This window comes from Haliotis asinina, chromosome 3, assembly GCF_037392515.1.
Source record: "Haliotis asinina isolate JCU_RB_2024 chromosome 3, JCU_Hal_asi_v2, whole genome shotgun sequence".
NCBI classification, from domain to species: domain Eukaryota; kingdom Metazoa; phylum Mollusca; class Gastropoda; order Lepetellida; family Haliotidae; genus Haliotis; species Haliotis asinina.
This window is the reverse complement of record NC_090282.1, coordinates 43,212,788-43,230,068: the sequence shown is the minus strand read 5'-3', so window position 1 is coordinate 43,230,068 and position 17,281 is coordinate 43,212,788. Positions and strand designations below refer to the sequence as shown.

Genomic DNA, 17,281 nt, shown 5'->3' with positions numbered 1-17,281 from the left:
CCAGTGGGGGACTACATAACAAAGGACCTGGACCTCGGCTCCGTGCAGATCGGTGAATACCTGACCACCAAGTACGCCCTATGGTTGGACATGCGATCCACGGATGATGATAAACTGCACGGTAGCGGGCGACGTATAGATAACGGCAGCGAAGGGATAACCATCCAGATTACTAAGAAGGCTCAAACCGCTGGTAAGTTGAAATTATATCTGTACGTTATTATGGACGCGCAACTTAATATAGACAATGGGAGATTCGTGCAAGCCATCTACTGATGGGGGGTACCCCCCCACACCCCCCAACAATAAACAAGACCCCCACACCCCCCTGGGGTTACCCACTGACCCACACTGCGCCATAGTGTGCGGGCAGACTGGCTGTGGGAAGACCGTTTTCGTGTTGGATATGTTGGAGGGTTACTACAAGGATGTGTTCGATAACATCGTTATCATGTGCCCTACTCTGAGCATGAATAAAACGTACGCGCGACCTTGGGTGATGACGGACCCGGACGTACACAAAATCGACCCTGGAACACGCCTGCAGGACTGGTTGAAAGCTCTTCACGAGAAATTTAAAGGGGAACCGACGCTGTTTATACTGGACGACTGCAGCGCTAATCGCGAGATAACAAAAAAGAGAGACATGCTATCGTACCTGGCCTTCTCCGGCCGGCATGCAAATCACAGCGTCTGGGTGCTAACGCAGAAGTTCAACTCGGTGTTGAAAGACCTCAGGGAGCAGACGCGATGGGTGGCCTTATTTCACTGCAAGGATAGGGATTCGTTTGAGGAGTGTTTGAGAGAGAACGATGTGATGAGTAAATTAGAACGGGAACGGGTGAAGAAACAGCTCGCTGAAACTAAACACGCTAAGCTCGTTCTAAAGACCGACCAACCAGTAGCATATATAGTTTGCTAAGCAAAGCTAAGCAAAGCTAAGCAAAGCTAAGCAAAGCTAAGCAAAAGCTAAGCAAAGCTAAGCAAAAGCTATGATATTTGAAGTATTTGTCGTGTGCAACTTAACTTTCATTTCTCTGTGTTTTGTCTGTATCGGGTATTATATAGTTAAAACTAAATCTTACTTGTTATATTATAAGATGGAGTGTGAGGAATTGCTCGAACAGTTGGGGGGTACCCCCACCCCGGATAAAATTCACAAAATGTCAGCCGAAGAAATCGATAAGCTGTACGCTAGATACGAGTCCCGGCTCGGAGCAGAAATGACAAAGACAATAGGATCGGCTATGACCCAGATATACACCGGTATTGTATCACACTTCCTTCCCATTCCACCAGAGCGCCGACTTTACCTGTGGGAGGACCTCGAGAAAGACCCTTTTATCGAACACGCCGTGAGCTCTATCAGCTGCGGGCTGTACCACAAATATGGTATGTTGTTGGCTCCAGTGACGGCGGCGATTATCACGGCAAAACATTGTCAATTTGAGAGAAAGAATAATAATAATAGTATAGATGGATGCTGCACAGGAAACCCCAGTGAGTCCCGAGGTGACGGAACCAGTGAGTCCCGAGGTGACGGTGGAGACCACTTCAACAGTAACCAGACAGAAGAATCCTAAGAGAGTAGCTGCCGGTAAAAAACGGTGGTGTAACCAACATAAAGTGACCAACCCAACCCGACTGTTGTTGGCTGTAGGTGTAACTGCTGCCTTGGCTATCTCGTGGTTATATACACGTGAGGGAAACCCTCACCGTGAGGTGGTACCTGAGGTGGTAACCCCCACTGTTGGGGGTGTGGGGGGTACCCCCACCGTCGACCCGCATATCATGTTATAATTTTAATATTTTATATCATATACATAATGTCTGAGGGGAAAACGTTCGTCAACGACGCATACCACGCCACAGTGGTAGCCAGTCTAGCAGTAGGGTACGCTCGGTTGACTAAAATGGTGCTTAAACAACCAACTATCAAGCTAGATTTCAACCTGCAGGATATGGGTATGCTCATAATGAACCTTGGTATGGCGATGGCCACAAAAGACATCCTAGTAAAACAAGGAATAATACCTGATAATATAATGAAATAAATATAGGGATGGCCACGATAGCTATGATGGTCGGTGGGGCGTTAGTGAATGCCCTGGCATTTTCCGGGAGTAATTACCTCTTCTCGAAACTACGAGATGATCACGCGGCTGAAATACAGGAAGAAAGGAAGCGACACGATCTCGCTACTGAGAAATTACAAAGAGCACAGGACGAGTACGTTAAAAAACGCCTCCAGAGGATCGATTTTATTAACGAACAACTCAAGCGTGAAAACCATGCCATTAAAACATTCTACGATGTCGATGAAGCAATGAAAGAATACTACCTACTAACTGGTAAACAATTGGAACCGCTCAATAAACCCACACTCGCTCAGTACTACACACCATCCAAGGGACAAATGAATCGTGAACTGGGCTTCATAGTGTTGGGTATAGCAGCTACTGCGTTGGTTGCGAAGCAATTAAACTAAAATACCTATATAAGTAAACATGAGACCCGCTCCATACCGATGCGAATACATACTTATGGGGAAGACCGAGGCCTGTGGTAGGAAATGCAGGAATCAGGGGTTCTGTTGTTTCCATATGGGAAGTCCTAACTACACGTGTTCTGTGTGTGGTATCGGGGTTAAAGGGCACTACTGTTTATGTAAAGCTCACGGAGCGAACGTAGTCAGACATCAACTCATATACGAGAATAAAAAAGGCTACATAAAAGAACGTAGGCGACTGCTCAAGATAGCCACTTAAGAGTTACCTCCCCTTACTGTGAACCAATTAGAGATTATACACACCTACGTATAGCTATGTCTGCGGAAAGTGTGATCGCATCTCTAGTTAAAAACATATTCAAATATGAACTGGCTTTATGGGGAAGCTTCAGATTTAAGATAATATTGGACGTGGTATGGATTAAAGAGGGTTTTAAGTATACTCACCCCTTCGAATGGGAGCGGGATATCGCGACTCAATACCATATAGAACGTTTTTCAAGTCTAAGTGAATACTATAACCAAGGCGAGTGCTGGATTGAAACAGCCACACTATATATTTTACCAGGTACGTGGGACGATTTGACAGAATTACTAGAATTGGACCCGGCTGCCCGAGTTTGGCCTCTTCTGGATTGAAATATTTTTTAATAAGGTTACTGTGAACCAATTAGACATTAGTTCTCTTAGGTGTAAACACGATGTCTACTGTAAGCGAGCTCAAGAGGGTCGCAAAACAGAGAGGTGTTATCGGGTATTCTAGAATGCGGAAGTCAGCATTGTTGAGATTACTAGGTTTAGAAGCCCCTCCTACGGTAAAACAATTAAAAGCTCAAGCGAAACAGCTTGGGCACACGGGTTATTCAAACCTGGGGAGAGCCGGGTTAACCGCATTGTTATCACATGCCCCCGTAGCAAAACCTCCCACTGTAAAACAACTGAAAGCCGAGGCACACGATTTGGGTTTAGGCGGGTATTCCCGTATGAGAAAACCACAGCTTGTAGAATTATTACGACAGAATAGAGCTATTGACCTACAGTTCGTGCGCACTGAGCGCGCTGTAGGTAACTATTTGAGAGGTTGGCGCATGCACGTTGATAGAAACATAGACATTACAGATATCAAGCCTCTGATAGCTGATAAGGTCAACCAGGAACTAAATAACCTAGGAAGTATCAAGTTTCAGATCACAGTGAAAATGTCGCTCGATAAGCAGGTTGGGAGTACCACTGAGTATGTTCAGCCTTACTTCCGAGGTCAACAAGAGGTCGTCACACATGCAGAGACCATTGACGCATCAATCGATACAAGTTTTCAGCAGATACGAGAATACCTAGAACGCTACACACACTTGGGGTCCGGGTGGGCTGTAGATAAAATCGATAATGTCTATCTAGACATAGCTAACTACGTGTTTTTCAGAGGCGGGTCATACCTAGCCTTGCCTCCCTACTATAGGAACAAACATGCTATAGTAAACGTTAAGAATAGAGGAAACGATTGCCTGAGGTTAGCTATCAGGTCAGCCTTATTTCCAGCTGGCAAGAATTCAGATAGGCTTTCTAGCTATCCCCAAGACGATGGGCTTAATTGGGATGGTATAGATGAACCCACCCCCATATCCCAGATCACTAAAGTAGAAAAACAGAATAATATGGCTATAAATGTCTTTGGGCACGAAGGTAACAAAACAATAGTACACAGGGTCAGCCCGGTGAAGGATCGCCAAGTTATCAATATATTCATGATCCAGCGAGGTGAAAAGTATCACTATACATGGATAAAACATCTCAGCCGGTTGTTGCACGACCAGTCGAAACACGATGGGGAAAAACACTTTTGTGTACGATGCCTACACGGTTTCAGTCGAGCTGATTTATTAGAATCCCACCGGGATGATTGCCAAGGTGTGGGGCAGACGGCCATACGAGTCGACATGCCTAAGGAAGGTGAAAATATCCTAAAATTCAGTAACCACAAGAACCAAATGTCTGTGCCTTATATCATATACGCCGACTTCGAAGCCTTAGTGGTTGGGGAATCCCCCACACCCCCTAGTGGGGGTAGCTTCACCCACAAAACCCAGGAACATAAGGCCTGCGGTTTTGGATACATTGTCGTCCGTTGTGACGGGGAAACGAAAGCCCCGGTAGTGTATAGGGGGCCTGACGCGGCTGAAAGGTTTCTAAAGTGTTTGCAGGAGGAAGAAAAAATTATTAGGAATACATTGTATAGAATCGCTCCCATGCGTATGACCCGAGCCGACAGGCTAGCTCACGCTAGTAGCACTAACTGTCACGTGTGCGACTCACCACTTAACGGTGATTCGGTGAGAGATCACTGTCACATAACTGGTAAGTATAGAGGCGCCGCTCACAACGCGTGCAACCTCAAGCTTAAAATCAACCCTAAGACAATAAACATCCCCGTTGTCTTTCACAACTTGAGAGGGTACGACTCACACTTGATCATGCAGGCCATCGCGAAAATCGATGGTAATATAACGTGTATCCCCAACAACATGGAAAGATACATCTCCTTCAGCTTAAACGGACTTAGGTTCATTGACTCGTTTCAGTTCCTCCTGTCGTCACTCGACAGTCTGGTCAAGGCCAACAATACCTTCCCTATCACCGATCGATACACAGACGCCGAGACTAGACCCCTGCTTATGAGGAAGGGTGTGTACCCCTATGAGTACATGGATAGTTGGGCCAAGTTCACCGAGACCAGACTACCCCCTATTGACTGCTTTTATAGCAAGCTGAATGAGGCGTCCGTCTCACGAGATGATTACTCGCACGCGACTAACGTATGGAATAAACTGGGTTGTAAGAACCTGGGTGATTATCACGACCTGTACTTGAGGACAGATGTACTGCTGTTAGCCGACGTGTTTGAAACGTTTCGGCAGACATGTTTAAAGCAGTATAAACTCGACCCCGCATGGTATTACACCAGCCCAGGTTTGTCGTGGGACGCCTTGCTTAAAAAGACCGGAGTTAATTTGGAATTGCTCACAGATTACGACATGCACCTATTCATTGAGAAAGGCTTGCGAGGTGGTATTTCCATGGAATCCAAACGATACGCGAAAGCAAATAATCAATACGTGAAAGGTTACGATCCTAACAAACCAACCAATCACATTCTATACCTCGACGCAAACAACCTGTACGGCTGGGCCATGAGCCAGTATCTACCTACAGGGGGATTCGAATGGGTACCCCACGTTGATGTTATGGGGGTCGCACCAGATTCGAACAAAGGGTATATCCTCGAAGTTGACTTAGAGTATCCCAAGGAATTACACACATCGCACAACAGCTACCCCCTGGCCCCCGAACGTATGAGGGTTAACACAGACTGGATGTCTGAGTACCAACATAACTTGTCAGGTGGTCGTGTGACAGACGTTGAAAAACTCGTGCCTAACTTAATGAATAAGACCAAGTACATCGTTCACTATCGCAACCTACAGCTGTACCTGTCGTTGGGTATGAGGCTGACCAAAATACACAGGGTGCTCATGTTCGACCAGAGCCCATGGATGGAGCCCTACATCAGAATGAACACAGACCTACGAAAAAAAGCAACCAGTGATTTTGAGAAAAATCTCTACAAGCTCATGAACAACTCGGTGTTTGGTAAGACTATGGAAAACCTGAGGAAACGCGTAACCGTGAAGCTGGTTAGATCTAGTGAGGAAGACAAGCTCAGGAAATTGATAGCCAGTCCGGCATTCAACCGTAATAAAATATTTACAGACAACCTGGTTGCCATACACATGAAGAAAAGCCACATAAAATTCAACCGGCCTGTTTACGTGGGGATGAGCATCCTCGATTTATCCAAACACCTGATGTACGACTTTTACTACAACGAGCTCAAGAAACAGTACGGCGACAGGTGTGAAGTGCTGTACACTGACACGGATTCCCTGCTGTTAGAAATTCGAACCGAGGACGTGTACGAGGACATGAAAAAACACCTCGATTTATACGACACCAGCGATTATCCTAAGACCCATACCCTACACAGTACGGTAAATAAAAAGGTCCTAGGTAAGATGAAGGACGAGTGTGCTGGCACGCCCATAGCCGAGTACATAGGTTTGAGACCTAAGATGTACTCCATACTGAAAGCCGACAATAGTGAGATCCGGAAGGCTAAGGGGGTTAAGAAGTATGTGGTGAAACAACACATCAAACACGCCAGATTCAAGGAAGCCCTGTTCAAGACCCGTACCTTTAGACATAAAATGAACACACTTAGAAGTGATGGGCATAAGATATACGGACTGACTATAAACAAGACGTCACTATCGCCTATGGACACGAAACGTTGGATAGCTATTGATGGAATAAACACATACGCGTATGGACATGAAAAAATTTGAGGCTATTTACTACAGCCCGCGTGGGTACTGGAAAGGAGCTAGCGCAGTAGATAAGCTAGCTAAACTAGCGCGAGTACCCCCGGAGGAAGCCAAAGCGTGGCTTGAAAAACAAGCCCTGTGGCAGATCTATTTACCGGCACCACGCTACGTGCCTAGAAGGAGGTTCGGTATTAACATACCTAATAGCATTCACCAGACAGACCTATTGTTCCTACCCCACGATAAGAGGTACAAGTATGCCTTAACCGTAGTGGACGTAGCCAGTCGTTACAAGGAAGCCGAACCCTTGACCACGAAAGATTCGGCCCAGGTAGCCAGAGGATTCGAACACATATACAAACGCAGCCCGCTGACGTGGCCAACAGAGCTGCAAGTTGACCCCGGACGGGAGTTCATGGGTGCCGTGTCACAACTGCTAGCCAAACACGATACAAAGGTCAGGCGTGGCACGGCCGGAGCCCATCGCAGCCAAGCCATAGTTGAGAGATTTAATAGGACTTTGGCTGAGCGCTTGTTCGGCTATCAGTATGCTAGGGAGATGGTCACCCCTGGAAAACGATCGACTGAATGGGTCACGAGGTTACCCAAGGTGGTGTCGGCAATCAACCATGAAGTCACCCGTCTCACCGGTAAGAAACCGGCAGACGCTATCAAACTAAAATCAATAGTTGCAGAGTCGGCCGCTCCATTGCGTGGGAAGGAGAAACAGATACCAGATAGGGCCCTAGTGAGGTATCTATACCAGCCGGGGGAACACGAGGGCGATAGCCGTAAGCGAGCCACCGATCCTATATGGTCAGTCAAAACTTACAACATAGATAAAGTGAATATAAAAGCCGACGAACCTAACTTGTACTACTTGAGGGATGGGCCGGGTAGGGGATTTGTAAGAGAAGAATTATTGATCGTACCGTACGGCACAGTATTACCTCCTACCAAGGCACAGTAATTTTGTAGTAGGGGTAATAGTAGCAAGAGCTAATGGCCCAACCAAAGCCTTATTTACTAAATAAGGCTTTGTAGAGGCATTTCTTGAAAGTGAGCCAGAACTGTCATTCCCTATACTACTATTGTTGATGACATTGCTGTGATATTATATATTGGCAAAGAAGTGAACTTCAGATTTTTTTTTTTTCGTAAAGTGTACGTCATATTTTACAGGACCTTACAATCCCAGAACCACAGCTGTTAGACCCAGGGTGAGTGCCAGTCTGGTTGTTGATGTTACTATCTCATTAAAGCTGATATATTTCTGATACATACCATGTCTGTGTCAACATCTGTGGAAAACCGAATCAGTTGAATTTTGACCATTCCAGTGCCTATCAGATGTTAACTTTGTAAAACAATTCTTATTCATTTCTTTGCCTATCAATTAGATCTCTCCCAAAGTAAACCACTGAAAACACAGATATATACTTTTTATGGAGACCTTTCTTGCTGTAGGTAGAAATAGCACGATTTATGTCAGTATGTTTTTCTCTGTTCATCACATTGATACAATATTATTGCATATTGCGTCATATTTGTTTCAGTGAGACGGTCACAGTTTTTGTGACATTTGCACTTCGAGTAGACAGCTTCTTTGTTCAGAAGGAAGACTCCTGCATAGATGACATAAACGCCACGCTGGAGAAGGAATGTCCTGTAAGACTTTACGCTTCTTGTGTCCTTAGTGTCTCATGTTTGACAACCACCTCTTGACAATCACTGTCTTCTCTTGTGTCCACAGTGTCTCTTTTCTTGTGTCCTTAGTGTCTCATGTTTAACCACCACCTCTTGACAATCACTGCCTCTCTGATTGATGTATCATTGGTTTCCCTGATTGATATGTCATTGGTTGCCCTGATAGGATATGTCATTAGTTTCCCCGAATGTCTTGTCATTGGTTACCCTGATTGATGAGTCATTGGTTCTCAGATTGATGTGTCATTGGTTTCCCTGATTGTCATGTCATTGGTTTCATTAATTGTCTGTCACTGGTTTCCCTGAATGATGTGTCATTGGTTTCATTGATCGTCTGTCATTGGTTTCCCTGATTGATGTGTCATTGGTTTCATTGATTGACTGTGATTTGTTTCCCTGATTGATGTGTCATTGTTTTCCCTAATTGTCTTTCATTGGTTTCTTTGCTTGACATGTCAGTTGGTTTCTCTAATTGTCTGTCATTGGTTTCCCGGATTGATGTGGCATTGGTTTCCCAGATTGATGTGGCATTGGTTTCCCAGATTGATGTGGCATTGGTTTCACAGATTGACATGTTGGTTGGTTTCCCTAATTGTCTGTCATTGGTTTCCCTGATTAATGTGTCATTGTTTCCAAGATTGGTGTGTCAATAGTTTCCCTGATAGTCATGTCATTGGTTTCCCTGATTGAGTGTCATTGGTTTCCCCAGATTGATGTGTCATTGGTGTCCCTGCTTGACATGTCAATTGGTTTCCCTAATTGTCTGTCATTGGTTTCCCAGGTTGATGTGGTATTGGATTCCCAGATTGCCATGTTAGTTGGTTTCCCTAGTTGTCTGTCATTGGTTTCCCCGATTGATGTGTAGTTCGTTTGCCTGATTAATGTGTCATTAGTTTCCAAGATTGGTCTGTCATTGGTTTCCCTGATTGAGCGTCATTTGTTTTTCCTGTTCCGTAATTTTTCCTGTGTGATGTAGTGATACAGGTATACAGGTCATACAGGTGTTACATTCAGATGATGTGTAGCCCTATGCCCTCACTCACTGTCTATAATATTGGGGGAACATATTCTTTTGGACTGATTGCGTAGGGAACATATATGTTTTATCAGAAGTCTACACGGATGTGTTTTAATTGCATTGATCAGAAGCAGGCTGTGCCTGAGAGCAGTATGCTGAAGAAGGGGACATTCTGTGCTGCTCTTTATACCGAGGATGAACGCTGGTACAGAGCTGAGGTGCTGGACATCACTGCACAGGTACACTGTCAAAGATATGTTGCCTTGTTTATGTATTGTCCCAGTGGCAAGTGTCAGTTAGGATACATCCCCAGTGTCCTGATGCTGATGATAGGAAGTGACACAGTTTGTGCATATGCCAGATGAATGGGCTGATTTCATCTCAAAGTCCCTCATCTGGTTGTCCATATGATTGCTTGCTTGAATATTTATGTGAATTTTGTTTTGTGTGATTGGATGTGCATTCTGAAAATGAAATAATTTATGTGTAAGACTTTCTAATAAATTCATCTGAAAGCCTGTATGGGTCTTCCATTTAACTGTTTAGTGTGATCACTGAATTTCAGTGCCCTTTCATTTCCCTCTTCCAGTCAGTGCAGGTGAAGTTCCTGGACTATGGTAATACTGAGACAGTCCCAGTGTCCTCCATTCGGCAGCTGCCAGAAACAACAGCTAGCATTGCAGCTCAGGCAATACCTTGTGCCTTGTACAGCATCATTGTCACAGACACAGAGGTGAGGTTTTGGTACAGTCAAATGGCCCTGAAATGGCCCAGTGATCTCCATTCACCATAAATCACATTGCAGTGTTTTGCCCGGAAGACATCCAATGGTCTGCTGATAAGTCTCAATTGTCACCTTCTAAAGCAGTGTAAGAAGCCTTTCAAAATGTCCCACAAGACCACAGGACCAGCGAGTAGACAACAGTCAATGGTGCTGTCTGCACTTCACTGGTCCACTGGAGTGACTGCGGATGTAAAACTGGTTCCTGTTTCCCCATGCACTTTGACTCGGGAGTGTTTTGGGTTTTCTTAATCCTCACTAAAGTATACAGCACACTGCTAAGGCTGTTGATGTGTCAGCACCATATAGAATTTCATTGTTTAATCGAGGTAGACATCAAGTATTTCTGTCTCACTTCAGACTTTCCTTCCACGTTGATTTCACTTCTTTTATTTAGCCTTAACATTCATTACAGATTTCATTTTGTACCAGGACCTTTCATCCATGAATCATATCAGAACTGTTGATGAAACACTCCCACTTCCACAGCTAGCAGATCCAGTTATTTTGTTGTGTTTGTAGAGCCAAGACGAACCATCTCCATCCCTGAAGGAGTTCTCTGAGGTGGTGAAGGACTCGCCGTTATCTGCTTCCACTGTGGCCTATAACACAGGTGAGGCAGGACAATCACACACCACATGAAATACCAGAAATAATGTTGTTTGGAAATTAGGAAGTCTAAGGTTAAAGTGAGAATTTGACTATGAACTTCCGGTATCATCTCTTGGATGACCTTGTAGATATCTTTGACTGTAGATAAAGTTTCATCTGTCCCCAGATGGTCAGTGTGAGGTGGAACTGTCCAAGGATGACATGTCCATCAATGACTACCTGATAAAGAAGGGTCTTGTGAAGAGTGAGGTGATGGATTGGGGCGCTGAGCCAAATGACACTGACTCCATGATAGGGGAACCAGGTGAGTGTAACACAGACAGCATTGACATACTGCTTCATGTTCTACTGCATCATTCTTTTAGTTTACTTTTGACACAGTTTGTAAAGTTCAGCTTGTTCCAGCAACTTGTGTTTTTAAACACAACCCTCAGCAATATTCCAGATATATGGTGGCAGTCTGTTAATGATCAAAACCTTGTCAAAGGTCTTTATTTGAAATATAGCCAGTAACCTATTCATGTTATTGGTGACAAAACTGTGTTTTGGTCACTTGATGACTTGTGTCTAGTTGTTGCGTCTGCAACAATTCACCCAAACCTCAGTTTGATTTGATTTTCGATATTCGACCCTCAGTTCGATCATTTTTGATTCAGTCCTTCATACAAGTAAAAACATCAGATTTCATTAACTCACAGTGTAAACGATGTCTACTAACAAGCCCAGTGTCAACCAACCAGTGTTTTGCCTTACTTAAGTGCTCAAGTTGGCATCAAAATTACATTCTTTTTGTGTAGATATAATTTACATAGGGGTTCAATTATCAAATCAAAATAGTGATGATGGTTATTGAAAATCGAAACTAAGATGTCGAATTTGATTTTGGATGAATGGAACCACATCATCACAGCCCTACTGGTTGTATCTTGCCACTGGGACATTGCTCACAATAAGAAACATTGGTTGTCTGGTGGAGAGTTGATTGTTTACAGGCTATGTGATGTAGCCAGAATAATGAGTACCCCATGAAACAACATATTAGCAAGTACATTCTAAACAGTGTGTTTGAATGCAGTTCACCTGTGTCTGTTTGTTTCAGAGACTGTGTTACTACCTGACAACAAGTTCCTGGATGTGTATGTGTGCTTTATCAGCCCAGACCTTGCTGTCACCGTCAGGATAGTGGGCGAGGATTACTCCGTATGTGTTCTGTACTTTGAACTCTGTACTCCTATTTATCGAGTAATAAATAGAGGTTATTATATAGTTCCCATGTCATGCTATGTTTATGACACAAGGATATACGAGGGATGAGTATCGTAAACATAGTGTGATATGGACACGAATATGATACTCTGTTTATTACCAGAGTTGTGAAATTGAGGAAAATAAACCCCAAATCTAACTATAAATATAGGTTGCTCTCCCGCTGTTGCCGTATGTAGAACGCAACATTACAGAAGAAACGTTATGTCATGGAATTGTTCATGATGTCACATCAACATTACAAAGTGATGTTTTGCCCTTGGACATCATATGAAAAACATATTAATCCTGATATAGGTAGTAAATCCCCCTCGTAGGTAATAAATCAGGATAAGGTCAGCATTATGAAGCATGCCATGTTTTTTAGTCCAGTCTATGTCTGTGTCTGTATGTGAATAGTGCTCAATAATTTCCTTCAAGTGGAAAGATGAATCTTGTTTTACTAGGACAAGCTGGATGAGTTTGAAGCCCAGCTGGAGGACTGTTTCAAGAAGGCTGATCCAGACACCTTCATAGCTCCAGGGGCAGTGTGCATTGCCAGCATGGATGGACTGTACCAGCGGGTGCTCATCAACTCTGTGACAGATGGCAAGGCTGAGTGCTACTTCACTGACCACGGTGATACTGAGAACATCAGCCTCTCACACCTTCGTTCACTACCACTGGATCTCAATACCTCTCTGCCATATCAGGTCAGAAGATATCTTCATATAGGGGCAATCATTTATTTGATTCTCTGTGTCACACAACACTTGTGGTACTGACATTTGTGTGGGTCCCTGGGTATTGGTAGAGGTAAAGGTAGTCAGTACCTAAAATGGACATGGCGATGTGGGAAGTAAATATCTCGCTTCTTCAGCCACATACAGTGATACAGTGATGACTGTAGTAATATACTGAATGTAAAACCTCCCCACTCATGAGCTGTGATTGCCATTGTACTGTTCTTGAAGGCTGTGCGCTGTTACCTGAATGGGCTGGAGAAAGTGACAGATACAGTGACCGCCCTGGAGAGCCTGCTGGACATGGCACTAGGCAAGACTTGTGTCGCGGAAATAGTCGACAGGTATGTTCATGACTAGAACTAGACTTGTGTGGTGGATATTATTGACTGGTATGTTAAAACTAGAGCTAGACTCTGTGGTGGATATAATTGACAGTTATGTTCATGACTAGAGCTAGACTCTGTGGTGGATATAATTGACGGGTATGTTAAAACTAGAGCTAGACTCTGTGGTGGATATAATTGACAGCTATGTTCATGACTGGAACTAGACTCTGTGGTGGATAATATTGACAGTTACGTTCATGACTAGAGCTAGACTCTGTGGTGGATATTATTGACAGCTATGTTCATGACTAGAGCTAGACTCTGTGGTGGATATTATTGACAGTTACGTTCATGACTAGAGCTAGACTCTGTGGTGGATATTATTGACAGTTACATTCATGACGAGCTAGACTGTGTAGCAGTAATAGTTGACAGGTATGTTTAGGATGAGAGCTTGATGATGCAGATGAAGTGGTTGACTGGTACTTCCATAAGGAACAAGGTGTGAATTGTCTGCGAATCCCCAAATGTCCAATATTCAGAATTCAGTAGTATCTTTTTTTTGTGTGTATTATTTCAGGTTTGCCCTTGATATATTAGACCATTTTGGTGGATTGTGAACTGACTTCACAGAGATTGTGGATTTGAATCCCTGTGTGCCACAAGTATGTTTCTGGGTTCTGTCAGGACCATATGTGTGCATTGTGGCAACCCACTTTGTAATAACAACGCACTTCGTAATAATATTTTCTAAGTCAAAAAAAAAATGCATAAACATCTGAGACCTGGATCTCTTCTGGATCTCCTCCAGCATTGGCTAAAACACCATAAAACAGGAATACTGTTCACTATCTCTTCTTTTTGGAGAATTCTTGAAGTTACAATAGAGTGAGAATGCATTCACTAGCTTATATATTTGGCACTGAAAACAACATAAAATGAGATACCATGGATCATTGAAATATGTAACTACCATGCTACCATTAAAATGTACACCCTGTCTTCTTGATTGCTACAGAGATGAGCGACTATCTGTGATCCTGTATGACACAAATGATGACAATGATTTGAACATCAACGAAGCTGTCATTAAAGCAATCCAGGCCAAGGATCCCCAAAACTTCACAGTAACAGATGGAGGAGCAGAAGCAGCAGCATCCTTGTCACAGCCTCCTTCCACACACTCTAACTCTGTGTCCCCCAAAAGTGACAACTCCGGTTCAAGAGCCATCACCAGCACATCTGGCTACAGGGATACAAACGCAATATGGACAAACAGAGAACCAGACTTCAACCGGACGTTGAGCACAACAAGTGCAGATTCATGGGGAACAGAAGAAGAAGCAGAGGCCCTGGCTGCAAGCTACTTGGACTCACACACCAGCTCCAACTGGGAGAGCAGTGATATCGCCAGTCCGGACACTGCTGCAGCCACAAGTCAAGGCAAGGCTGTGGACTTTGCTGTAGTGCAGGGACTCGGTGGTCTGACACTAGGGGAGAGGACCAAGGCGGGTAGTAGTTCTCCCTCTGCAGTGGTTCACAGTGAACAGTCTTGGAACAGTAATAGCACAGTGATGTCTGAGCCCACACTTCTATCTAGTCATGTAGGGTTAAACAAGGGGGTTGTCAGGAGAAAAATACCTCAGCCTGAGTTGGTTGATATTCCTGGTGTTGGAGAGTTCTTTGATGTCCATGTTTTGTGGGTGTCCGATCCAACAAACTTCTGGGTAAGTAGGCTATAATATGCACTTCTCTATATTGAACAAATAGCTATGCTGTCGTTTTGGAGGGTTTGTCTGTGTAAAGATCAGACAAGCCTATTGCAAAACTTTGTCTGTATTCCTTATTTAAATGAGTGAGTCAGTTTAGTTTTATGCCGCACTCAGCAATATTTGTAAATAATCAAGTCTGGACCAAACAATCCAGTGATCAACAACATGAGCATCGATCTGAGCAATTGGGAACCGATGACATGTGTCAACCATGTCTGCGACCCTGACCACCCGATCCCATTAGTCGCCTCTTACGACAAGGATAGTCGCATTTTATGGCAAGCATGGGTTGCTGAAGGCCTATTCTACCCCGGGATCTTCACGGGTCTACTTATTTAAAACCAGTGGAGAAGTGAATTATGATTCTAGACAGGTTTCTTGTGTGGCTGTTGTCATGTGATGATCCACATTCCAGAAATACATTACTGAATAGCGGTGGGGTAGCCAAGTGGTTAAAGCATTCACTCATCACGCCAAAGACCTGGGTTCGGTTCCCAACATGAGTACAATGTGTGAAACCATTTCTGGTGTCCCCTGCCATGATATTGCTGGAATATTGCTAAAAACGGCATAAAAACATACTCACTCACATTGCTGAATCGTGACAGACCTACTAACACTGCAATGTCTGGTACATGTGATTCCTACAATTTTCCCAGTGGTATGTATCCAGAAGTGTCAGGCAGTTGAATGTATATCTTTGCAGTGTACACCGTACAAGATGGTGTTATGTCTGGAGAATATGATGAAGGATCTCAATGAACACTTCAAATCTTGCACTAAGGTAAGGACAATAACATGTCATGAGGCAGGTTATATACACAGTGTAAGTCTACTATCCATATACTAGTACATTTTAGAAAAGACTTGTAAATATTTGTTGAAATGTATGCTTTGAGGTATATCATTATCCTGTAGCAATTCAGTTTTGTAGTTTAAATAGATAGATATTGCGGTTAGTCATGGAATGTAAACCAAGTGAAACAGGGAAAGTAGAATCACAAGTTAAAATTTGTGTGACTCTCTTCTTGCTATAGAATGTTGTGTGGTTTGCTGCCTTTGTTTCTAACTTCTATGGAATGTTGTACTGTACCCTGACTGTGGTCACTACTCAATGTGTGCCAGCGGTACCCTGACTGTGATCACTACTCAATGTGTGTTGTGCTGTACCCTGACTGATCACTACCCAATGTGTGTTGTGCTGTGCCCTGACTGTGATCACTACTCAGTGTGTGTTGTGCTGTACCCTGACTGTGATCACTACTCAGTGTGTGCTGTACTGTACCCTTCCTGTGATCACCACTCAGTGTGTGTTGTGCTGTACCCAGCCTGTGATCACTACTCAGTGTTTGTTGTACTGTACCCTTCCTGTGATCACTACTCAATGTTTCTTGTACTGTACCCTTCCTGTGATCACTACTCAATGTGTGTTGTACTGTACCTTACCTGATCACTACTCAGTGTTTGTTGTACTGTATGCTGCCTGTGATCACTACTCAAGTGTGTGTTGTACTGTACGCTGCCTGTGATCACTACTCAAGTGTGTGTTGTACTGTATGCTGCCTGTGATCACTACTCAAGTGTGAGTTGTACTGTACTCTTCCTGTGATCACTTCTCAGTGTTTGTTGTACTGTACCCTTCCTGTGATCACTACTCAATGTTTCTTGAACTGTACCCTTCCTGTGATCACTACTCAATGTGTGTTGTACTGTACCCTACCTGATCACTACTCAGTGTTTGTTGTACTGTATGCTGCCTGTGATCACTACTCAGTGTGTTGTACTGTACTCTTCCTGTGATCACTTCTCAATGTTTGTTGTACTGTATGCTGCCAGTGATCACTATTCAGTGTTTGTTGTACTGCATGCTGCCTGTGATCACTACTCAAGTGTGTGTTGTACTGTATGCTGCCTGTGATCACTTCTCAATGTTTGTTGTACTGTATGGTGCCTGTGATCACTTCTCAGTGTTTGTTGTACTGTATGCTGCCTGTGATCACTACTCAGTGTTTGTTGTGCTGCAGCATGTTGTGCTGGAAGAGAAGGATTTGACTGCAGGGATGCTGATGGCTGGCTGTCTGGAGGGAGCATGGTACCGAGTCATCTTTAAGAATATCATAGAGCACCAGGTAAGTCGACATTGAGAATGACACCCTCTATACCCTCTGAAGTGAGATAATAGCACA

The 17,281-nt window shown here is 43.8% G+C and overlaps 1 protein-coding gene across 1 annotated transcript in view; it reads left to right on the top strand.

Annotated features, from left to right (window-relative positions):
- LOC137278066 (tudor domain-containing protein 7B-like) overlaps nucleotides 1-17,281 on the top strand; it is a 60,919-nt gene that overhangs the window by 38,095 nt on the left and 5,543 nt on the right. The window contains exons 12-23 of the mRNA XM_067810149.1: nucleotides 8,071-8,108; nucleotides 8,445-8,556; nucleotides 9,742-9,852; nucleotides 10,203-10,346; nucleotides 10,917-11,007; nucleotides 11,173-11,310; nucleotides 12,106-12,206; nucleotides 12,719-12,964; nucleotides 13,226-13,338; nucleotides 14,342-15,050; nucleotides 15,802-15,879; nucleotides 17,120-17,224. Coding sequence (XP_067666250.1) covers nucleotides 8,071-8,108; nucleotides 8,445-8,556; nucleotides 9,742-9,852; nucleotides 10,203-10,346; nucleotides 10,917-11,007; nucleotides 11,173-11,310; nucleotides 12,106-12,206; nucleotides 12,719-12,964; nucleotides 13,226-13,338; nucleotides 14,342-15,050; nucleotides 15,802-15,879; nucleotides 17,120-17,224 — 1,986 coding nt within the window. The remainder of the gene's footprint in view (nucleotides 1-8,070; nucleotides 8,109-8,444; nucleotides 8,557-9,741; nucleotides 9,853-10,202; nucleotides 10,347-10,916; nucleotides 11,008-11,172; nucleotides 11,311-12,105; nucleotides 12,207-12,718; nucleotides 12,965-13,225; nucleotides 13,339-14,341; nucleotides 15,051-15,801; nucleotides 15,880-17,119; nucleotides 17,225-17,281) is intronic.